The following is a 25,398-nucleotide window of genomic DNA, read 5'->3' on the forward strand; positions in this document are numbered from 1 at the left end:
TTTAAAATTTTTTTATTTCTTGCCAAATTTGAGGATTTTTTAAAATTCAACTTTTAAGAAATTTTGAGAATTTTCTTCCTGAATATTTTGCTAATTTCAATAAATTTAAGGATTTTTTAAAATAAAACTTTTAAGGAAAACTTTTATGAATTTTCTTCCTGAATATTTTGCTAATTTCAGTAAATTTTCGATTTTTTTTTTGCAGAATTTTTGTATATTTTTTTCAGACAAGGGAACAATATTTTTTGGTGCCTGTAAATCAAGAGATGGATATATTCCATAGGTTCACCCTCGTGTCGTCCTGCTTGTCAAATTGACCCGTTTTAAAGTTTGAATTTCGCTGGATTTTGGTTGATTTTTATGTGAATGCTCTTAAAGAAATATTAGAACTTTTACTGATATATATGGAGTCACTTTAGATATCGTGTTTGGACTCATTCATGATTAAACTCTAATGTTTTTGGTTAACAATCATCTCTTGGGGTGCCCAAACTTTTTCATGCTGCTCCTTTTGTTTGTACAAGTGCACAAAACAAAACACTAATCCTACTTAAAATGCTGAAAATAACTCCTCATCTGTAACTTTTGGACGTCAACTCATGTTTCTACTAAATCATCCCAGTAACAAAGTTCTGCATGACAACAAAAAAAAACCCTGATTTGCAGATATAGTAGTAAGAAAACTGCTGAATATCATCTTATTACAGTTTAATGAGATGTTTTTCTTTTTAAATTGTACTTTTTGTCAGTTTTCCATCTGATTTCTTCGTTTTTTTCCCTCCAGGAACGAAATAATCGTCTGAGGAAAAGCCGTGACCTGAGTGCCAGCCACACTAATTTGGCACATTGAAGGTCTTCAGCTGAGCGTCTTCGCTGTAAATAGCCGTTTGTGAAGCTTCCTAAACCCCGCCGAGTGCTCACTGTACAGGTTTTGATCTTAATCTTTGCACTTTCAGAGGGTTTTTATTTTATCAGGACATATCTAGGAGGAGGAGGAGGAGGAGGAGGAGTGTGAACGTTCGGCGGCCCGCTGTTGGTTTCCGTCTAAACGTTTGTGCGCGTACTGTATGTAAATGTGTGCCGGTGTTCGGTTTAACTGTGTTTTTTGTTGTTTTTTTGCTTGTTTGAAGGCAGATGCAAGGTGGAGTTTTAGTTTCACCATCATTTCTGATGCAGAGGCGGAACAATCTGCAGGATTTACGGGCAGAAAAATACTTCCTCAGTAGAAAAATAGCATTATAAAGTGACGAAAACACCACGATGCTCTTTTTCAAGCGACTACACACTATATCGGTAACCACTGGCTCAATTCTACATCGTCAAGCGCTGCTAATAAATGCTAAAATTTCAGTCCTTTAAAAAAATGTATTTTACTGGATAAAGAAAGTGTTAAGATTTGTGTGCATAAAGCTACAAAAACGTTGCTTTTTGTCAAATTTTCTTTGTCAAAATTTACTTTATTAGCTTCCCTGGTTCTGCACAAACACTTTGCCGATGACATCCTTCTATATTATGATGTTTTCTAACCATCTGATCCACCAAAGTGGGTAAATATCTGCTAAATTCCAGATTGTCAAACTGCGAATAAATGCTCAAAGCAATGACGGTGAAGAAATTTCAGTCCTTCATGCAGGAAAATTCATTTTGTCAAGAAAAATGTTCAAATTTTGTGTTTAAAGGTACAAAAACTTTGCTTTTTGTTACGTTTTCTTTGTCAAAATTTGCTTTTTAAGCTTCTTTCATTCTGACATCCTTCTATTTTATGACATTTTCAAACCGTCTGATCCACCACAGAGGCTAAATATCTGCTGACTGATGCATCTGGACCAACAACCAATGACAAGCCTTCTATAAACAGCATCATCAACCATTCAGACCAATGGGGTTTGAGATATCTGCAGCTCCTCTGTAACTGAGGTTTGCTCATGAATGAAGAAGTTTCAGTCAGATTTTGGCTATGAAGCTCCAAAAACGTTGCTTTTTGAGGAATTTTCTTCAACAAACATATAGTTTATTAGTTTCTCTTGTTTGCTGTTTCTTTTTGAGCTTCGTCCACTGAGGTTTAACTCGACTAACGCCTCTCAGAAATGATTTATTTTGAACTAAAACTCTCACCTCTGCACTGAAAAACAGTCCACCAATGACGTCTTTCTGTAGGCTGACCCGGACGTTAGCTTAGCTTAGCTTAGCTTAGCTCCGTGTTCACTCTGAGTGTGGTTTTAGGAAACAAACTGATGTTTTGCCATATTTAAACCTTCGTCTCCGCTGCTTCTGTTCCGTCCTGCGCTGGTTGGAGATTTTTGATGTCTGAAGTTCTGTTTACATTTTGGGGTTTTGTAAATGATGCGTTTCGTGTCTTCGCTGCTCTGGAAAGTTTCTTTTTTTTTTTTTTTTTTATAATATTTTTCTCGGAGCGGTTCGGTTTTATTGGCACATGAAGGCGGCCGACTCTTTCTCAGGATCGAGGCTCGAGTTTCTCTCACTGAACGCAAAGTTTGACGTCGCTCCACACGAGACAACACTTTACTGATGGTAGAGTGGAACCAAAAAAAAACAGAATTATTTAACAGATTACTGCAGATAATAAATATATATATTTGCTATCACCAAAATAAGGAGCGCTCCTCCTATGTTAGCTGGATTTAGTAAAACAGACACTGTAAACTAGAAAAGCTGGAAGTTCTGCATCACGGATCCGACTGCAAACTGAAATATTGAAGGATTTATCGTCAAAACGTAAGAACACGTTGAACTGACTGATTTAATATCCGAGTTTGTGATTATACGCTCTTTTCTGAAGCTTTTAGCTGACCTTCACTGTGCATTCATGCCGCTTTTTAAAGGACAGATTAGTATTTAGCATATTTATAATCTTATATTAGTGTTGAAATTGAACTTCAGCAACAAACAGCAGATTAAAGTTCACTTAAATCCCTTAAATTCACATCCAGGATCAAGCGCCTTCTTAAAGAGCACCAACAGGTGGGTTATTTATTTTCGTACTTTGGATTTTACAGTCAGAAATAAAAATAAAATATAATAAATGTCCGTTTATGTCCTTTTAAACCACTTAATACAGATTTTTACTACGTAGACGTGTACAAAAAAACACGTTAAATAATCAGTAGAGACTAAAATTCAGCGTCATGGATGAAGTTGTCCATAAAATTCTTTCAAAAATATTTTTAGAATTGGAAAATCAATGTGAAATGAGGTGACATGAATGTAGTTTTGCTTTAATATTGAGAACAATTTTAAATCAGCGGCCAAAATTACTGTATAAATTTTATGGTTTTAACAAAAAAAAACAGTAAATATGAATTAATGAAGGCGACAGATTCCACAGCTGCTTCAGAATATCGTTTGTACGTTTAGAGAAGCCGAACTTGTCCGTTGTTTATTTAATTTAGTGAATAAAAATTACATAATTCAGCGCTAACTTCAGTCTTTTTTTCTCAGATAAAGGAAAAAAGGAGAATTTATAGCAAAAGTCCAAATAAAAAACACTAATACGGATGTTTGAGCTGAATTTACTAAGATGTCGTACATATATATTGAATTAAAAAAGCATATTTTTGTAAAGAATAAGGAAGCCAAAGTTATGAAAAGTATAGTTTTTGTTGTAACACACAAGTTACTTTCTAATTTTGTAATAAATTCTGCAACAAATAACATAACTAGTGTGTCAAAGTTGCTCAAATATAGGTCAAAATTTCTCAATTATTGGTCAAAGATGGTAAATTATGGGTCAAAGTTGCTGAATTGTTGGTCAAAGTTGTTCAATTTTCTGTCAAAGTTGCTCAGTTGTAGGTTAACGTTGCTTAATTGTGTGTCACAGTGTCCGTTATTGGCGAAAGATGGTAAATTTTGTGTCAAAGTTGCTGAATTATTGGTTAAAGTTGCTCAGTAACAAACAGAAATATCTCCAATAATCTGGTTTATCGTTGATCTTTAGGGAGTTCTACGGTTTTCTAGAAACATCTTCAGTTTCTTCACGTCAGAAATCTCTTAAAGTAATGAACATTTTATCGATTATTGATTTGTCTCTTTGCTGAACTAGAAATTGTCTTATGTTTTTTGTCAGGACTGTACAATAAAAGAAAAACTTTATCTGATATTTTACACTTATGTCTAAATTCAGTAGAAACGTCTGCGCCGAAGAACTCAATTAATGTGAATTAATATTAGTTTTCTGTCGTAGTTTCTCAAATATCAAAGAAGTACAATGAGGCCCTGACTGTAAATATCAAACCTCTGCCTTCTTTTTTTTGAATATCTCATTTTAGGATTCATTGTTTTCTTTTTACTGTTGATTTTGTTGCTTCGTGTCGACTGTTGATCGGTCGGATCTTCAACCTGCTTCGTGTTTTTATTCTGTCTTTATTTTCTTAACGTTTGAGGCACATAAACGAACAGAGCAACCGGTGAAGAAATCTGTTAACAATTAAATGCAGTTGACGCAGAACAAACGTGGAAGCAAAGAAAAAACGCAATATTTTATATTTTAGAAGCAGCTTAATACTGGAGAAATCCTGAAAAATAACCACTAGATGTAGAACGTTTTGATCTGTTAACCACTACAATGTAAATATTTAAAATGGAGTTTCTGTGATTCTAATTTTCCCTCAATTTGTAAACAAACTCATGAATTTAAAGCTGCATATCTTTAAATTTCTGTTGCAAAATTAAACCGGTTAGTCTGGATTTTCCTGCCCAAATACACACTTTTTTAAAAAAAAATACTGACTAAATGCTTTAAATTCTGTGGTTGCCTTTAAAATAAAGTTACACTTTTGCTTCCGTAGTTTTGGGTCAAGATTTATTATTATTATTATTTACTGAAATTTGGGGATTTTATTGTGTTTTACATTTTATTTAGGAAATGTGAAGGTATTCATAATGTTTAAAAAAATCACATTTCACCACCAAAACAATCCTCATTGTCCGTTTACGGGTCAAAGTTGCTGAATTTCATGTCAGAGTTGCCCAGTTGTAGTTCGTACTTGCACAATTTTGTGTCAGAGTTGCTGAATTATTGCTCATAGTTGCTCAGTTTTATGTCAAGGTTGACCCATTAGAGGTCACAGCAGTTAAAATATAGGTCAAAGTTGCCCAGTTATTGGTCAAAGTTGCCCAGTTATTGGTCAAAGTTGCCAAGTTATTGGTCAAAATTGCCCAGTTATTGGTCAAAGTTGCCCAGTTATAAGGTCAAAGATGGTAAACTTTATGTCAAAGTTTCTCAATTTTATGTGAAAGTCACCTAATTATAAGTCAAAGTTGCTGAATTATTGATCATAGTTGCTCAATTTTATGTACGAGTTGCTCCATTGTAGGTCAAAGCAGTTAAAATATCGGTCAAAGTTGTCCAGTTATCGGTTAAAGTTGCCCCATTGTGGTTTAAAGTTACCTAATTTTATATCAAAGCTGCTCAATTATAGGTCAGATTTACCCAATTGTATGTCAAAGTTGCTCAACTATAGATCAAAGTTGCCTTGTTGTAGGTCAAAATGACTGAATTATCCGTCAAAGATTGTACATTTTATCTCAAAGTTCCTCTTTTATATCAAAGTTGTCTAATTAGAGGTCAAAGTTGCTGAATTATTGATCATAGTTGCTTAATTTTAAGACACAGTTGCCACATTATAGGTCAAAGCAGTTAAATTATAGCTTCAAGTTCCCCAGTTATCAGTCAAAATTGTCTCATTGGAGGTTAAAGTTGCCAAATTTTGCAACAAAGCTAATCAGTTGTAGGTCAAAGTTGCCCCGTTATAGGTCAAAGATGATACAGTTTATGTATAAGTTGCTCAATTTTGCATCAGTTGCTCAAGTATTGGTCAAAGTTGCTAAATTATTGATCATAGTTGCTCAATTTTAAATCAAAGTTGCACAATTATAAGTCACAGATGGCAAATTTTATGTCAGACTTGTTCAATTATGGGTCAAAGTTGACCAATTTTACATCATAGTTGCCCCATTATTGGTCAAAGTTGCCCAGTTATCAGTTAAAGTTGCCTGATTAGAGTTTAAAGTTGCCTAATTTTATATGAAAGTAGCATAATTATTTGTAAAAGTTGCCCAGTTGTATGACTTTATGTCATAATTGCTCAATTTTAAGTCAAGTTGCTTAATTATGGGTCAAAGCAGCTAAAATATTGGTCAAAGTTGCCTCATTATAGTTTAAAGTTGCCTAATTTTATGTCCAAGTTGCTCAATTATAGGTCAAAGTTTCTGATTTATTGGTGAATTCCAGGTCAGTTTTAGGTCAAAGTTGCTCAACTTGTTGCCGTCCGTCACTGAGTCCTGAACTCAGACTTCTGATCCCAGAATCCTTTTTAAACTGATGTTGTTGACATGAGTGTAAATTCTGCGTTTGCTGAAAACAGATGAATTTTATTTGCCTTCCTCTGTGTTTCTTTTTGAAGCGGTGAAGTTTAAAATCTCTGTCCGTCCTTTTGTTGTCGTTTTCATTCCTGTCATGATGAGTCGTGATGATTTGTGGAGCGGTTTTGTGGACGTTTGCTGCTGGAGACTCCCAGGATTCAGTTTTAGAAAGAAACACAAAAGAAAATATTATTTAGGCAGACGGAAACAATGAGGAAGTAGCTAAAGTACACTGTAAAAAATATAAAAGAAGACATGATTAAAAAAACTATCTAGCCGCAAAAATATGATGAAAAATGATGTAAAAAAGTCTGAAAATAACAGCAAATATCTGGTAAGGACATTTTTCCAGTTTATATGGAGTAGAAACAAATACTTCAATTTCAGTCAAACGTTGTAATTAAACAAATTCCTTTTTCTAAAAATACTTATTTTTATTGTTGACATTATTTACATTTTTTGCCAGTTTTTGTGCTAAAAAAGTGAGTTAACACATTTTTTTCTGTGATTTTACTGATTATTTATAATTTCACAGAACAAATGAACAAAATCTGTAAAAACAACAAAAAAATACAGTTAAAGTTTTAAAATATCCACAGCGTACTCTACATGTTGATGATTTATAATTTAGTAATTAATGAATGCTTTATTTTAAACCAAAATATATGATGCATTCAAGGACCATCGGAAAGTAGAAAACTTGATGATTTTTTTTTTTCTGTTTTTACATTTTCTTGCTTTGACAGATGCTGCAGTTTTGGCGATTTTATTTAAACATAACACACCTTTAAAACCCTTCAGCAGGATTTAAAAATATTAGAATATCAACTCAAAGGAGGAAAGTGATTAAAATGAACGTTTGTAATACTTTCTCATCACGCTGCTCGGTAACCATGGCGACACATTGGATGCTGCTTCCTCCTCACCTTCAGCTCCACAAGTCAGACGCTCCTAAATCTGAAGAATCCTAAAAACAAACGCTTGAATGTAACGTGAGATCATTCTCTGTAACGCTCCTCCATGCTGACTGTGTTTGCAGTAAATAAACGTTCCTGGTTCTGACTGGTTCTGTTAAACTGGTTCTTCGTTACGGCGCCGTTAGAGAGTAAGGAGGTCACGAACTGTGATCAGGACAAGGACACGGGCTGAAGTTCCAGCAGATTATTTTATTTACTCTCTGGCTGCGCTGTGGCTGAGGAAAGGTTGTCTGCAGATTTGTTTTGTGATGTTAGTCCGGCGATTCCTTGTACAGCTTTTACTGGATTTGAAGAATAAAATGGTCAAATTCAGCTTCTTTTGTTATTTTGTTGTGTGGTTTTTGAAAATCTTGTATGTTTTTTTATTTTTATTTTCCAATAATAATAATAATAAATAAGATAATAATATAAAACATCTGTATTACTAGTATAAATTAAACTGACAAAAATAACCAAAATTAAAAATATTATTATTCAGGCAAATAATAATACTTTTAAAAATAACAATATATAGACAAATAAATTATATTAGTAAATTCATTGTTATTATAGAAAGATATTAATGAAATAGAGAAATAAGTACATTTGTTTAAAAATAAAACTATAATAATTCTTAAATGTATTATTATTGATAAAATAATGTTTTCAAATGTTTTTTATTTTAATTAATTGAATCTTAATTTAATGTAAATGTTTTACTTTATTTTTTGAATTTTTCTATTTATTTTTATTTACATTTTTTTTTAAATATGAGAGGCTCAAATAATGTCTGATAGTGGTAATAATAATAATAATAATAATAGCTCTTATTCTAGTATAGAATTATATTGTTAAATTATGAGAAAATACAATACAATAATTCTCATATTTATCATTATTATTATTAATGATAAAATAATGTTAAAAATGTTTTTAAGTTTTTTTTCTCATTTACATTTTCTTTTAAATATGAAAGGCAGAACAAGTAATAATAATAATAATAATAATAATAGACAAATACATTTAAGAAAATATGTCAATATTTTTATAATATATGATAATATGAATTGAAGAGACAAATAAATGAATACGTTTTGGTAAAAATAAAATCAGAAGCTATTACTATTTTTATTCATAATAACACTGATAATACTGTTTTAAATTGTTATTGAAATATTTTTATCCATTTATTTGTTCATACATTTTAGCTTATTTATTTTATCACAAATGTAAAACCATACTCTTATTTTACTACACTGATTTTTTTTTTAAATCTAATAATAATAATGATGATTGTGATTAATAGCGGGCGTGGCCACAAAAACCAAAACACTCCACAATTAGAGCATCAAGTGATCGTCACTCTGTATTCGCATACGTTGACCGGCCTGTCAATTTTCTCGGAGGGCGTGTCAGGACGGGACTTCGCTGAAGGAGATCCGCAGAAACCAGAAACAGTCGCAGAACCAAAATGTCCGCAGTTCCCGACGGGAAGAAGCTCGTCCGCAGCCCCAGCGGGCTCCGCATGGTGCCGGAGAACGGAGCCTTCAACAGCCCCTTCTCCCTGGACGAGCCGCAGTGGGTCCCAGACAAAGAGGTGAGGCGGCCGGAGGGGCGAACCGGAGCCGAGCGGGCAGCAGCGACAAGCTAGTTAGCATCAGGAGCTAAATGTGTCGGTGGCGTTTCAAAATAAGAGCCGGTAACTCAGCAGTAAGGAAAAGGGATTTAATCAGAACGTCATATTTAGTAAATATTTATTGTTCTTCTGTATGTTTTTAGTTATTCTGCACCAATAAGAGTTTAAAAAACTTTCAAAATCACCTACTATGATATATTGATAAAGAAAAGAGTTCGAACAAGAGCAAGCCTGATGTCAAACTGGACGTATATTTGAACAACCTAATCCGTTAAATCAGCTTTGACATATGTTTGAGCAACTTTGGACTGTAAAGCAGCTGTTTTGACCTATTATTGGGCAGCTTCTACCAAAAAATTAGCAACTTTGACCTCATGTTTGATAAACTTGCCCTAAATTGGACTGATTTGAGCCATAATTTATCGATTTCAACCTATAAGTGAGCAAGTATAACCTAAAAATAGGCAACTTTATCTTGAAATTGAATGTCTTTGACCTAAAAGTTGACAACTTTGCCCTAAATCCAGCTGCTTTGACCTATAATTTGTCAGTTTGAACCTGTAAGTGAGCAACTATGACCAAAAGTAGACAACTTTAACTTAAAATTGAGCAACGTTGACCCAATATTGAGTGTCTTTCATCTAAAATTTGACTACTTTGACCTGAAATTCCTTGTTTTCTGTTGATGGTGTGGGCCAAAGGAAGACTAGCATCTATCTTGTGTTGCTAATAGAGATCCAGTATACTAAATTTAATAGTTGTTTTAAAGTATATTCCATTTTAAAGCTCAATTGGACTTAGGATTTAAACTTGTCTAAGCTTCTAGTGAAGTTTGAGGCTCTTATTTGTGAAACAGCGGTATATCCGGTGTTGTCGTGCTAACGCCGGTTAGCTCGCTGCTAGCTCCTGGACTGGGCGTCGCAGGCTGTCACGGCCAGCCTGGCAGCTAACAGTTAGCTAACCAGCTAGTTAAAAGCTGAAACTAGCTGTCAGAGCTGAGTTATGTCGGTTTATCTCCGTGTGGAGAAGCTCGTTAAAGCGGAAGCCCTCCCATTAGCTAACGGCCACACTTAGCTCGTTTAGCTGCAGGGGCTAGCTGTTGATGAGAAGCAGCTTTGAACTTCAGAACAAACAAACACTGTCTGTTTGTTAATCATTTCTATCTGCTACTGGGTTCAGGGTGAAGCTGTAATCTCTGTTTACAAGTCTAACAACACATGATCCCTAATAAAGCTGTAAAAAGGTGTAATTAAGAAAGAAATATCTGCAACTTCTGGGATTGAAGACTAAAAATCCTCCAGTATTCTGTCCTTAACTTCTGCTAAAGACAAAAGACAAAAGTGAAAAAATGTCAAAAGACATTTAAATCCAGTTATTTGCATTGAAGCTGCACTTTATTTGATATACCTGTGAGATCTAAAGCAGTCCAATCAACAGCTCAGCTATTAATTATCCAGTTTCAGTTGTGAAAAGGCGATAATTCTACTTTATTCTGAGGTTATAGTTTGTATTGGTGGTTGCTTTACTGCATTATACTGATAAATAATCCTAATACCAGCCCAACATTAAAACTACCGACAGGTAAAAATGAATGAACTAAATTCTGGACAATTTATCTTTAGTAAAACTGTTATTCTGATCGTGAAAAATGCAACAAAAATAGAGATTTAACTGTCTTTTTTGCCTCTGGACTACATTAAATCAGATCCAAGTCGAATTTTGGTGGGTCAAATCTGGACTAGATTGTCATACAAAGACTAAAGACTCTTTAAAACATCATTTTTTAGTGTGTTAAACCGTTATTTTCTGTGTTAAAGTCTATACCCTATCATTCTGTGTCGTCTTCTTGTTTGCCCCTTTGTTGAATATCCATGCCGACGGCTTCATTTTCCTCTAAGTCTGACATGATTTTCTGGTGATACGTGATCATAAACCTAAAATATCGTGAATCTGCTGTGCTCAGCATGTTGCATAACTTCCTGTTTTCCTCTTTTCCTGTCTCCCAGTGCCCCAGATGTATGCAGTGTGACACCAAGTTCGACTTCATCAGAAGAAAGGTCTGTTTTGTTTCTCGCCACGCAACCAATCACAGCTTCAGCAGCACGAAGTGTTTTACTGTAGAATCTTCAGCTTGTCGAGTTGTGAAACCCGAGAGGAGTTTTTTTTTCTTCTTCTGTTTGGCTTCAGTTCATTTGTTTTGGCACAAAAACACACTGAGAGCTGCGTAGTGACTAAATCTGGGGCTCTGCTTGTTCGTTTTATTTGTGGATTTGCCAGAAAATAATCAGATTGTGGTTAAATCAGCTATTCTTATTACCTGAAGCAGCTGTGTGGAGCCAAAATAATCTGTTTTTAGACTTTCCTTTCCTTTAAAGAGTAGAGTTTTTAGTGTGCTGTAGCAGCAGATGGTCTGTCTTTCTTCACTTTTACTGATAACTGTGGATGATTCAGATTTTTTGTTAAAGCAGCTTCAGAGATTGCTGATTAAAAGTTTTTTCCTGGCCCAAACTAACAGACTGCATGAGTCAGATTCCAGCAGAAATCCATGAACACGTTATCAAAAAGAAAGGAGCTGTTAAAGACTTTGAATATCAAGCTGTTACTGGGTGTTTCTGTCACGTTTTTACTCCCTGCAGGTTATTTTTTTAAGATACACTCAGCATGGTGAAACATCTTTCTGGATTTGACTCAAATTGTCTGTAATGACTCAAAAATTGTCATATTTAGGTGAAAATATGTGTCATTTTAAGCTAATTTTAATGACTTTTTTGATAACTTTTAGGCCAGTTTTTCAAGATACACTCAGCATGGTGAAACATCTTTCTAGATTTGATTCAAATTGTCTGTAATGACTCAAAAATTGTCATATTTAGGCCAAAATATATGTCATTTTAAGCTAATTTTTAGGACTTTTTGATAACCTTTAGGCCAGTTTTTCAAGATACACTCAGCATGGTGAAACATCTTTCTAGATTTGACTCAAATTGTCTGTAATGACTCAAAAATTGTCATATTTAGGCCAAAATATATGTCATTTTAAGCTAATTTTTAGGACTTTTTGATAACCTTTAGGCCAGTTTTTCAAGATACACTCAGCATGGTGAAACATCTTTCTAGATTTGACTCAAATTGTCTGTAATGACTCAAAAATTGTCATATTTAGGTGAAAATATGTGTCATTTTAAGCTAATTTTAAGGACTTTTTGATAACCTTTAGGCCAGTTTTTCAAGATACATTCAGCATGGTGAAACATCTTTCTGGATTTGACTCGAATTGTCTGTAATGACTCAAAAATTGTCATATTTAGGTGAAAATATGTGTCATTTTAAGCTAATTTTAAGGACTTTTTGATAACCTTTAGGCCGGTTTTTCAAGATACACTCAGCATGGTGAAACATCTTTCTAGATTTGACTCAAATTGACTATAATGACTCAAAAATTGTCATATTTAGGTGAAAATATGTGTCATTTTAAGCTAATTTTAAGGACTTTTTGATAACCTTTAGGCCGGTTTTTCAACATACACTCAGCATGGTGAAACATCTTTCTAGATTTGACTCAAATTGTCTATAATGACTCAAAAATCATCACTTTTCAGATTATTTGAGCCAGTTTTAAGGACTTTTTGACAGCTTTTGGGTCAGTTTTTCAGGATACTTTCAGCACGGTGAAACATCTTTCTAGGGTGAGCAGAGATTTGTTTTTGAGCTGCGGTAAATCTGACTTTTTATATTTATCTCCTGCAGCACCACTGTCGGCGGTGCGGTCGCTGTTTCTGCGATAAATGCTGCAGTAAGAAGGTGGTTCTGCCCCGGATGTGCTTCGTGGATCCGGTCCGACAGTGTGCCGAGTGCAGCCTGGTGTCCCAGAAGGAGATGGAGTTCTACGACAAGCAGCTCAAAGTGCTCCTGGGAGGTCACAGTTCACTTTTAATTCACAGATTTCACTATTTAGTTACATTTACCGGCATGAATGTTGCTGTTTGTCCACTTATTCTACGTTATTGCCTTTCAGTTCTGCATTTTTTTTCTCAAATTAGGGTTTCTGCTTTGTTGAAAACAGATTTTTAACGATTTTCTGCAGATGGAATACACAAATTTAGAATGAAAAATAACTGCCAGAGCTGGATTTTAAGTGTTAAAAGGAAAAAAAAAACAATATAATTCTGAATGTTTCATTTTAAATAGTAATAATGTTAATAATGCTATTAATAATAATAATTAAATTAATAATAAAAATTAAATAATACAAATGCTAAAAATTCCTCTAATATTATCAATAATATTAATAAATAATAATGCTAAAATGCTAATAGTGATATTAATAATAATAAAGTAATAAATATAATAAAATAAGAATAATGCAAATTCTAAAAATGTTGATAATGCTATTATTAAGAATAATAAAAATACAAAATAATAATGCTCATGCTAAATATGATGATAACAATAATAATAATAATAATAATCGGAATAAAAATAATACTAAAAAATAATAATAATACTTACATAGCACTTTTCAAAACGCTTTACAAATTGGGCAAAAAATGCACAAAAAATAAAAGGAAGGAAGGAACACATTGTCTTGCACAATATAGACACTTTAAAATTACATTTTTACAATTTTTGGGGAGATCTATTTTTGCATAATTTTCATACTTATTATGAGATTGTGTTGGTGTCTGTAAGAAATTTAATTAACCTTTATTTGCTGCGTGCAATATTACATATGCTTAATGGGAAGCTAAATTGCCATAATTGGATATTGTGCTGTAGAATGTACACAGAATGTAGGACGAATATGTTTTTAACAGAATAATAAATCGATAATTATGGATCAGGTGGTTGTTTTCCTGCTTCCACCGCATTTTCCATCTCTTTACTCGATCACTGTTATGTAATAAAAGCAAAAGTAATTCCTCTCCATATGGTTCCTTTACATGCAGAAAATCAAGTCCATGAACTTACTGTGTGGTTTTGTTTCGCTGCGTCTTTTCATCACATTTGTTCTCAAACTGAAAGCAGAAATGATCTGAGCGCCTCTCATGGTTGTGGGTCGTCCAGGATGTTCATGAAAAATCCATCAGCAGCATGTCCAGTTACTTATTGATGCTGGAATGATCAATAATCAATAACTGAGGAGGGGAAAGCTGACAAAAGATGGAGACTCGACAATAAACCAAATAAATTACTCCATCTGAAATCAGTTTTTTTTAATCATTAGCTCTGAATATTTGAAACTAAATGATTTTAGGATTTAAAATGTAGATCAATACACCACATGGTTCTACATAAAAGAGGCTGTCGATGTCATATTCAATTCATGTTTGAACAGCAAACTATCAGGAAATTCATTTAGATTCTGTAAAACTGCAATAAATATGAAAAACTGTGAAGCAGTCATGAAACGTTCCATCTTTGAGCTCATTAACCAAAATAATTAGACCAAAGACGTGAGCTGGTGACAGTTTAATGTCACAGTAACACAAAACTAAACATGTAGAATACTTTAAATTATGAGTTAATTTATCACTTAAATGGAACTGACATTAAACCTTCATATCTGATTGAGCAAATATGAGAAGTTTAACCACAGATGCTCCAAATACAACTAAGAAAGTATCGTTTTTATTGTTGTTATTGTTGATATATTTATTCATTTTCAGTGCAAAAGTATACATGCAATATGAATAATATAAGTTAAGTAGTTTGCTCCGGAAAATATTTATCTAATATTTCACAAACATCTTTATAAATATTCAGATTTTATGCTTTAAAAGTTCCAGTTGGATCAGAGATGGCCGAGTGGAAATTGGTCTGAAAACGAGAGGATTTAAGGTGGTAGTCGACCCTCATTTATTAAACAACTTATTTTGTTATAATTTCTAAACAATGCAACCAATCAACACAAAACTTGGCACAAAGAAGGATAGATTTAGTAGAAGCATTTTACATTTAGCTAAAGTCTGCCACATTTTATAGTTTCCATGGTAGCAACCATAGACTGTGTATAAAGATGGACGTAGCATCTGGCTCCAACATTGAAGCCAACCCGGAAGTGTCAAAAACTTGCAATATCACGCCGTCCACTAGGGTTGGCTCCAAAAAGCTTTTTCTCCATAGACCCCAATTCATTTTTGGAAAAAATAAAATGTGATAGACTGATGTTCTACAGCTCAGGATTTTTTTCCCGTTAGTTTTCATGGTCAAAATGAGAGATCAGGTGGCTGATCTTAAAATAAATCAATACTGAATTTTAAATAAATCGTTAAAGTTGGCGGAGCCAGGGGGCGTGGCTATACTTGATAGACAGCAACAGAAGCCTCTGCGGTAAAATGTGGGCGGGATAAGAGAGTCCTCAGCCAATCCTGCCCCTAGTTTCTCTCCGGTCCAGTCTGTTTGACGCTTTTTACGTCACTGGCTCCAAAAAATCCAAAACGGCGACCAGGAAGTAGCAAAATCCGGGCTTCATTTTCTCGGCGTTGAAACCAACGGGTGACGTCATGGTTAGTTTACGCCTGGTAGAGACAGATTTAGCGAGATACAAAAAATCGTGTGGAACAAATATCTTCAGTAGGAAAACAGCTATAAACACTAAATTTGGTGTGCTGACTCCTGATGTTATTATGCTTGTTTTAAGTAGACACATTTTCCTGTTTTTGTATATTTGAATGATAACCATGAAAAGAGTCCTTTTTTTCTATTTGAGCAGAAATATTGGATGAAGTAAAAATCTGTCTACTTAAAACATACATAATAACATGGAACCTATAAAATGTGGCAGACTTTAGCTAAATGTAAAATGCTTCTACTAAATCTATCCTTCTTTGTGCCAAGTTTTGCATTGATTGGTTGCATTGTTTAGAAATTATAACAAAATAAGTTGTTTAATAAATGAGGGTCGACTACCACCTGAAGGAATAATGAGCCAAATGTTGTTTTTTCTGCAATCTGTGTTATCGTGTGAAGGATGTCTGCAGAGTTTAACGTGTTTTCTGTTTCCAGGAGGAGCCTTCGTCGTCACTTTGGGAACGACAGAGAAGTCTGAAACGATGACGTGTCGCCTCTCCAACAACCACAGGTGAAGCTTTCTGCTCCTCTGAGCCCCAAAACACAAAATTACACCATTTATTAGTGCAAGAAACCATAAAAACAGAAGAAAACTGTCTGATTTTGGACTTTCTGATGGTCTTTGATGTAAAAAACAATCAAATCTAATCCTAAAATTCTGCTATTGTGTATGTCTAATTTAAGAATTAAAAAATAGACAAATATCTGTTGCTAGATTCTGTGAAACAAACAACAAAAAACAAGCCTCGACTGATTCAGCTGCAACTAAGAGTGATAGAAATTCAGAGACTTTTGGTTTTAACAGTCGACTTCTGTTTAAAAACAGCAGAGGAGACAAATGTGGAAACAAATTAGAGATGTTAAAAAGAAACAGATTTTTCAACGATCGTCCTCATAAATGCTTCCGTTTTTTCAGCGCTGTTGTGATTTCTGCAGCTCACTCTTTCTTCTCTCAGGTACCTGTTCCTGGACGGTGAAACCCACTTCGAGGTGGAGTTGTCTCGGATCTCCAGCATGCAGATTTTAACAGACGGGACGAGTCCAGGAGGTGAGATTCTGTGTGGGAGTGGGAACAAAAACCAAACCAGAACAATCATAAAACCTGAAGTTACTTCCTGCTGCTACGACGAGGACAAATCTAGTTTGTGTCTCCTTTTTCTTCTCCAAATCCTCAACCAAAACTCCTCTTCTTTCTCCCTCCAGTTACTAACGAAGCTTCTTCATTAACCTGTTTTTCTTTCCAAACTAACACTCGTTCTTTCTTGTGCTGCTTCCTCCGGATTCAGAGAACGATATTCACACTTACACCAGCCTGCTGGACAGTCAGTATCTCTCTGAAGGTTAGCGTTGCCGTCGTCGTCCTCGCTCCATCCTGTTACGTCCCACACATCTGGTTCACATCTGTTTGCATGGACCTGCTTTGGTTTTAGTCCCAAAAGCCGCAGATTCTCGAAATATGACTCGATTAGCCTCCGAGGATTTGATCAGTTGAGCAGGAAATCGTCATTTTTGGTGAACTGAAAGTGTTTTCAGACAGCTGGACAGACCGAGCAGGCACCAAAACGAGGATTTATCTCATTTTAAATGCCAGAAATAACAGCAGTTGTTCATTAATGTGGACACAAAGCGTTTCCCTCATATGACCACTGCTGCTTCTCATTTTAATTTACTTTATAGAAGATTTGCTCTTGAATCTAACATAATACTTTATATTTGAGCATTGAAGAGCCATTGCATGTTATTTTTTCTGCTCCACCACGTCTGATTCGCCTGAAATTCCAACGACATGAAATATGAATATTTATTAAGATATCTGTAAAATTTCAGCTCTATACATGATTTTGTTTGTTTGTTGTTGTTGTTTATGCTCATCGACCCACTTTTAACACGTTTTTTTCATACACTAAAATTTGAGGCTGTTTGAACAACGACGTTTCAGGACCTATTAAAGATATAAACCTAAACTTTTTACTCTTATTTCTCATCATGAGCTTGATTCGGAATCTTGGTTACCTACAGATAATTTAGGGTGCAACTTGTCAAAGTTGCTTAAATAGTTCTGAAAGTTAAACAGAAATAGGTATTTTCAAATAATAAAGTGCTTTTGGGACGCTGACTGCTGCATGTTGTCTTGTGTTTCCTGAATGAAGACGTTTGTGCTTGTCAGACTGCAGCTTTTCTGTCAGTTTTTGCTCCATTTCATCGGTGAAGGTCGTTGCTGTGTTTCCGTTCTGTTCGTCTGACGTGTTTCTGTTGCATGTTTGTTGCATTAATCATTTTCAACAAGATTTTAGCCTCTTTAGTTTACGATCACTAGACTTGCGACTGCGCTACACTTTTCCGATTTTCATTTTTCATTTTGACCTCATCTTTGTTATTTCAGTAATGAAATTATTAATTGCATGTGTGGAGTTTAGGCAACATTGGTAAATTGTAGCATCCCTGTTCAGGTAAAATCACTTGGTTTCAGGTAAATGTGACTCTAGAGCACCTCGTTCCACTCTTTTCAAACTAATTTCTTCTCTCGCTCTTGTCTTGAGATGCTACAGTAACTGAGTGGAGACTAGTAGCTTCCCTGTGCACAGCTAACCGTTAGCTTAAATATGAGGCGTTTAAGGAACATCGGTAATTTGCAATCTCCGTTCCTGAGCAGATGTTCAACAAGTGAGAAGTTGTGGGTGCTGTTCTGTTTATATTTCAGGCCATATTTTGATGCTGGGTAAATAAGTTCAGCAGCTTCCTTTTAGTGCATTTATGTGTTTGTGTGCTCAGGAGGGACGTCTCGAGCTAGCGGCATGCTGCTCCATTACAGACCAATGGGCTCCCAGGACGCCCAGCAGCTTCGCATGGAGGCTGCAGACGACAAGAAGGTGGCTTCATTATGGCTGGCTGCAATGCACAAGGTACAGCAAACGCAACACCAGAGCTAACACTGTCACTGCACTGAAGCTAGGTGGTTGTTGTGGCATTAAGACACAAAAAAAACTCATCCAGCATCAACTTAACTTCTTCTATTAAGCTGCAAAAAATAGAGTTTTGTCTTCTGTCCCACACAAAAAGTTCTCTTTCCAAAATTCTGCTTCAGTCTCTTGTTTCATTTCATTTAAGCTGCAAACATGTTAGCATGCTAATTAGCTTGAGGACAGATCAGACTGATAAAGGCTAGCATCATGGCCTGTCCTGTGGCGCCCCCTTCAGGCCACAGCTACGTTTTCGCTCCATTGTGGCATTTTACTCTCATTTTTAATTTTTGCTTTTCACCCAGTAGTTTTGTTTTCTGATCTGTAGTGAGCTAGTATTAATGTGTTAATCTGGTCACTTCTCAAGATAATAAACACACTGTAGTAATTATAAAGTGTATTTTATTTTACCTTACTGAGGTTGTTTATTTAAGAGGCACAATGCAGGGATTTTATTTACTATTCTCAATATAACCTTTATTTAGTCGGGAAAATGCTCAGTGAGATTAAGAGCAGCAGCACAAATTGACAGGTGACATGCATAAATCATTTTTTAAAGAAGGTTTACATCAAGATTAAGCATTACAGAATCATAGGATTACAAATATATTTGTCACACGTCATCAGTGAGGACGAAAATCCCGAACATGTTTGATGTGTCAGCAGCAAGGAGAAAAGAAAAGCTGATGAATAAAGAGCAGCTAAATGAATGTAAACTCTTGTATTTCGTTCTGACAGGCGGCCAAGCTGCTGTATGAAGCTCGGGACCAGTGACGAGCAGAACTGGACCTGCAGGCAGCACACACCCAAGTGTTTTCAACCCAGCGGGGTTCGGTTTCGTTCGGATTCTTCTTAACGCCGGTTCTGGTTCTGCTTCTCCGTCTGATTCCTCATCGGTTCTTGATACCAGTTTTCTTCTTATCATGGTGATTTTTTTGCAAGAAATGTTTATATGAAACGAGACTTTATTACCTCTATAACCAGTACTTTGTACATAATGTTTACCACAACTAGGCTGATTGTTGCTTTATTTTCTCGTGCGGCAGAGAGTTCTTTAACCCTCTCTGCTCCAGTGCATAAATCAGGGCATGCAGCATGAAGGTTTCTACATTAAAAACGTAACAGGAGAAGAAGCCGGTTGAGATTTCTCGCTACAACGAGGCTTCAACTTTAATTTGTTTGATTCCTGTGAAGAAGTCGACATTTTAAAATCCACAGAATGTGACATTATAGCATTCATAAGCCGTTTTTCACAGTTAATTCATACGATAACTTTACATGCTGCACTTAAATTTGTTTATTTGTTGTGTCAACGAGGATTTTATTTCCCGTTAGATTCAGCTAAACAGAACCAAGTAGGGACTCGATCAACAGATCTTCCGTAGAGACGACCGTCTCCTGCAGGTTGAAGGAAAAATCCACCTTAAAACCCTTTAACACAAGTAGAAAAGCAGCTATTTGTGATTTAATTTGCACTTGGGGTTTCTTATTTTCTTAATTTTAGGTAATCCTACAAATTAAAAGATGCTTGACATCAGAAAAAACCTCCGCTGGATCCAACTTTGCAGCTCCACAAGCAACTTTGTTTAATGTTTTTAAAGCGCCACAGCTCAGTATGGTTTTTATTTAACAGTACAGCCTCTAAATTCATGTGATATGATAATTTATTCATGGATTTTAACATCTGTAGCGTCTCCCTATGAACAGAAAATATATTAAAACACAGTCGTAATAATTAAAGTAGTCGTTGACGAGCACTAAAGCTTAATAAACACCTTATGTTTCCTCGTAGCTGTTCTGTTCCAGGATGTTTTCAGTCATTTACCGCATATTGCTGCGTATATACTGACTATAATACTGTAGTGGAGTGGATTAGAAATTTGGCTGCGTTGAAACAGGAGCATTTAGCCGCTATAGAGTCAGATATTCATTCACAAAAGTAGAGCTAAAAGAGAACAAATATTTGACTTATTTATCAAGTGATTTCACACAAATTGGCCTCCAAATGACATATAATGTTGTTTTTTATCTGCTAGATGTGTAAACGAGCCACTGTTCGCCGACACATTCAGACTTTTGCTTCCCTTATTAGTAAGGAAGGACAAAATAAGTGAAATATCTCATTAAAGCGACAACAATAGATCATGTGAAAGCTGAATGTGCAGCTTTACGTAGAGAAAAAGCCTTAAATCAAACACTAAGCACCAGATAAAGACAGCTGGGGAACTTAATGGAGCAATTAGCTGCAAATAACTCAGATAGTTCACTGAGAAGGTGGTGGAGAGCAAAAATAGAGCTAAAAGAGAACAAATATTCGACTTATTTATCAAGTGATTTCACACAAATTGGCCTCCAAAGGACATAAAATGTTGTTTTTTTTAACTGCTAGATGTGTAAACGAGCAGCTATTGACTTGTGAATAATGAGCAAAGACAAAGTAAATGACTGAAAGCATCGTGTGGAAAGTGAAATGAACCCACTTGGACAAAAGTCTGCCACCATGTACAGACGTTTATGTGAATTATGACAGAGCAGAGAAAGAAGCTGATCCAGTGGATGTCAGATATCGCCATACAATGTCAGGTTTTTGGTTTTAAAATCAGAAAGTACTGCCTCTTTAGAGCAGCAGGTTGGGTTCAGGGCAGCACAGAGAGGCATTCTGGGTAATGTAGGATTCTCATAATGAAGTAAGAAGAAGAAGCAACAGGGCGGCTCCTGAAATCACAGATTTATGTAAAAGTGAAGTTGAACGGTGGATTTTTCCTTCAGCTGTGGCGACAGTTCATGTTTCTCTGTAAAACACGGTTAGAAACTCTTTGCGCTACAAGTACGTACAGATTTAGCGTCTTTAAGCCTCTGAGGAAACGTCGACTATTCACTGATTCTAGTGAAGCATAAACACATAATTGAAATGCTTTAAATGTCGTTTCATGTATTGAAGTTTTGTACGAGCTATTTTGTTAAATTTTCCTACTTTAACACCAAGCCGTGTACGTACTCACATAATTTTTAAAGCTGAAGTATAGTTTTTGTAATACTTGGATACACTTCTTCCTTCTGTCACTCTTAAGACCTATTCGGGTTTTCAGTTTTTATGTTTTTGTCGATGTCGTCGCGCAGAACCACAACCAGGAAGTGAACCCGCCACCAGTCCGTCGGGTCGGCTTGTCGGCTCCTGGTTGAGGTGGTTGGCTGTCAGCTGAGCTTCCAAGGACCTACTTTAAACTGAAACGTGATGGTTAAAGTGCTGAGCGCAGGAGAAAATAGAATCTCTGCCTGCTTTACAGCCAAATAAACCGCCATGGATGGTAACTGCGTAAAAAAGGTTGCAGAAAGTTGACCTCAGTTTGTTCCTCTTGTGTTCGTAAACACCAAGTATTCTTTAAAAATCTAATGAAAGTGGCTTTTATTCATTCAAACCTCATTTCTGATATTAAAGCAGCAGCTTTTCGGTGTTTCAAGGCATCTTCTGTCCTGAAACATCCCTTAAAATTGGAACAAAAATGGAGAAAACCTTAACGTTGAAGAAAAGTAACACCACAGTTAAAAACAAATACGCTAACCATGTTTCTGTAATTATTTTTATGTGCATTCTAATGTAGAAGAAGTCCCAATTTTGCAGAAATACAGTTTTTACACTCAACTACACACAGTTACGGGACTAGCTGGTGAACTCATTCTGTCATTTAGCTGCTAAAGAGACCAGTGTTTTATTAAGGAGGCGGTGGAGACCAAAAATGGAGCTAAAAAAGAACAAATAATGGATTTACTCCTGAAATTCAACACTTGGATTCAAACCAAACAAGACATTCAGACACCTTACGGAGTTGAAAAGGTTCCAGAAAGTTGGTAGGAAGTAGAAAAAGTTCGATAAAAAAAACTTCCCAGTTTTGCAAAAACACTGTTTTCGCTTGAGGTGGTTTTTGAATTCACCTATAAAGAGTTAATGCGCTTCAAGGGAGACGGAAACAGTTTTTCTTAGAATATAGTATTTTACTGTTGGTGACAGATGACCTACTGTAGTCAATAAAGTGGCACGTTTACTAATAAAACTTAATAAGAATTGTTGATTTTCAAGTCTGATGTAGATATATGTAATCCAAAACAAAAAACAAATGATTTCTGCTGCAAAAGTTAGATTGTTTCTTAAAGTCCCAAAGAAATATGCGCTTCATGTTCCTTTTGTTCGACACAAATCAGAACGGAGCAACTGGAGAAACAATGGACGAGTGGTTTTTGGAAAGCAGATACTACAAAGAGGAACAAACTGGAGGAAAACGCATCCGATGGGACCTTTTAGTCGACATTTTTCGCTGCTTTACTGCACAACAAGTTTATCTGTTTAAGCCCCGACGCCCGAGATGTTTAACCTTAAATTTCACAACGTGTTTGTAGTCTTGAGGAAACACACGATCTGAAGTGTAAATGTACGTGGAGTTAACTGAGCTGTTGTGATGCAAAAGAAGTCCACTTGCAGGCTTTGCTTTGTTAAATCCTGAGCTTTCAGCGGAGCGTCGTGGTCTTCATGGACGACAGAAGCGATTAAAAAGCCTCTAAGTGGAAGATGAATTGCAATTATTATTATTTCTATCCAACTGCTTCGCTCACTCCACTTTCCAAATGAGTAGATGTTAGAAATGCTCAGCCGCTAACACTTCATGCTACGTTCAGCTCAGATTATCGTTGACTTCTCGTGATTTGCAGGTTTTTGCAGACATCTGTAAGTCTTCCCTTTTTTCTAAGCTCGGACAAAAAGACCTCCAAGTCTGTAAAATGTGATGTTTTTTTTTTTTTTACTCCCCCCCCACCCCCCCTTTCGTCCACCACCTCACCTCCACTCTGAAGTGACATAAAGTTTATTTTTATACGCTGCTCACCTAAGAACTGAAGTCCCTCCTTGTCGTTTGGTTTGATGCTTTCAGAACAGAGATGAAGGTGTTTTTGTGTTGTAATCCAGTTATGTTCTGCCGTGAAGTGATGTGAGGGGCTGCACAGGTGTCCAAAATGAGGAAGTAATTGACCTTTCATAGTTGATCGAGCAGTTATACCAAGACGTGCCACACAAAAATAAAAACATTAGTATGTTTTTGAATTTTCAAACCCCTAAATGTGTGCTTAAACATGGGAGTTTTTATCATGGCTTCTTTTTTCTTTTATATATTTCAATTCACCGATAATCGGAGATGATTCGATCTATTTGTCCAATATTTTAGATTCCAAATCAATAATATGATGAGAAATAACACAGAAAATTTCAAGTTTTTATCTTTAATAGTTCCTCAGATGTTGTCGTTCAAACAGACTCAAATTTAAATGTGTGAAAGGCACTTTTTAAATAATTACTTTTTCATTTCTCTCGGAAAGTATTTGATATGTCGGTGTGAAAAATCCACAAGCATCTGTATAAATAGGCAGAAATAGTTGTAAAAAAAGTGAAGACCCTGCTTTTTATTTTGGTTTTTGGTATATTTAATAAAATCATGCTGAATTTTACCTGATAAAAAAAGTCTACAGTCGACCATGAAGCTCACTTTGGAGTTTGTTTTTCACCACGACAACCCAGAAAAAGAGGAGAATTGCTCATCAAAAACACCAAATCTATTGACTATGCTAAAACTGTGCAGCCCCTTCTTTTAAGTTAGTATTGTAAGTTTGCACTACGTGTAGAATCACCAAGTCGTCACTCAGCCAGTGTTTGTTCCTGCACTTTATACCCACCCCACTACACTTCTTGTTCCCACAACGCTTCATTTGTTTTCGCTGAAAATGCTTCACTGCTCCCTCTGTTGGATCATTCTGTTGAGAATAAAATCAAGTGTTTCTATACTTCATGTTTGCTTCTGATTCCTGCCAAGACGAGACGTAGAGACGACATTTCTGAACCAAGTGTAGCCGCAGTAATCCAAAACAAAACAGACAGAATACTTGCAACTATTAAAAAAAAAAAAACACTAGCAATGACGAACATGCGAAACAATCTCAAGAAATTCAAAATTTCCACAAAAAAGACAAAACAGAAGAAGCCCAAAGAGCTGGGAAACGGAGAAACTGTCCACAAAGAGATGCAAAATGTCCTGTGAGTGAAAAGAGAAACCAAACCTACACAAATACAAACATGCAACAAGTTTGACTTAAAGATTTTGATGATTTGATTTGATCCTGGCAGAACAGAAGACTTTGAAATAGTGTTCAGACTACAACTGTACACTAACCAGAGGGGCTGGTTAAAGTATTCAGGGAAAAAAAGCCACATGTTTTGTCTAATACTGAGAAATAACAACATTAACCCTCTGGGCTCTATGGTGGTCATTTGTGTTCACTTCGCTTTCTTTTTTTTTTTACTATTTCAGCTGTGTTAATGCAAATGGAATGAAATTTCCCTAGAGTCTGGATTCTTATCAGATCGTTTAATTTCCAACTTCATCTCTTTAAATATATCAAAAATATACTATATTCTCACAATTGTAACACTTGGCTCTATCGTGGCCATTTTTGGCCAATTGAAACCCACTGAAACTACATTTTTTCATTCCTTGTTATTCACAGTACTAACTCATACAAGTTAGGTAAAATTAATTTAATTCCTAACTCAACACTTCAAAATTGTAGCTTTTAATGTTTTCTACCAGATTGTGTCATTTGTCTATTTTTGGCCAAAGAAACAATTTCATGTAATATTCTTCGTTTCCAATAAGGGGCATATGATGGCTTACTGCCCTCCAATGGAGTAAATGAATGACACAATTTTGACATAGGTGTGATCTTAAGGATGTCAGATAATGAAAATTGTGTCTGTGTATGAAATTGCAGCACAAAAATGTATTTGAAAGAGCGAGAAATCAATAGACCCTGTGCACGTCAAAAATGCTAACTTCAGGGTTCTGACCGGGAGGGC

At 35.5% G+C, this 25,398-nt stretch overlaps 2 protein-coding genes across 5 annotated transcripts in view; both read left to right on the top strand.

Moving 5' to 3' along the window:
* The window catches only part of klc1a (kinesin light chain 1a), a 71,942-nt gene extending 64,272 nt beyond the window's left edge, over positions 1–7,670 (top strand). For both annotated transcript variants that reach the window (XM_022201039.2, XM_022201041.2), the window contains one exon: positions 785–7,670. In XM_022201039.2, the coding sequence (XP_022056731.1) occupies positions 785–850 (66 nt within the window). In that variant the 3' untranslated portion in view covers positions 851–7,670. The remainder of the gene's footprint in view (positions 1–784) is intronic.
* Positions 805–24,329, top strand: zfyve21 (zinc finger, FYVE domain containing 21). 3 transcript variants are annotated; one of them, XM_051953328.1, is made up of 8 exons: positions 805–928; positions 10,980–11,030; positions 12,721–12,889; positions 15,979–16,054; positions 16,500–16,591; positions 16,830–16,883; positions 18,316–18,446; positions 19,242–24,329. In XM_051953328.1, the coding sequence occupies exons 2-8, from the start codon at positions 10,992–10,994 to the stop codon at positions 19,275–19,277; spliced, it is 597 nt and encodes a 198-aa protein (XP_051809288.1). In that variant the 5' UTR covers positions 805–928; positions 10,980–10,991; the 3' UTR covers positions 19,278–24,329. The 3 variants fall into 3 exon arrangements, with proteins under 3 accessions (XP_051809288.1, XP_022056737.1, XP_022056736.1); XM_022201044.2 differs by lacking the exon at positions 805–928 and adding an exon at positions 8,683–8,934; XM_022201045.2 differs by lacking the exons at positions 805–928; positions 16,830–16,883 and adding an exon at positions 8,679–8,934.
* Positions 24,330–25,398: the final 1,069 nt, after the last annotated feature.

This window comes from Acanthochromis polyacanthus, chromosome 1 (assembly GCF_021347895.1).
Source record: "Acanthochromis polyacanthus isolate Apoly-LR-REF ecotype Palm Island chromosome 1, KAUST_Apoly_ChrSc, whole genome shotgun sequence".
Taxonomy (NCBI): Eukaryota; Metazoa; Chordata; class Actinopteri; family Pomacentridae; genus Acanthochromis; species Acanthochromis polyacanthus.

Coding starts and splice junctions, on each gene's coding strand:
- zfyve21 (XM_022201044.2), top strand. CDS start 8,809: ATGTCCGCAGTTCCCGACGGGAAGAAGCTCGTCCGCAGCCCCAGCGGG. Junction 16,055..16,499: donor CGCCTCTCCAACAACCACAG/GTGAAGCTTTCT, acceptor TTCTTCTCTCAG/GTACCTGTTCCTGGACGGTG. Junction 16,884..18,315: donor CAGTCAGTATCTCTCTGAAG/GTTAGCGTTGCC, acceptor TTGTGTGCTCAG/GAGGGACGTCTCGAGCTAGC.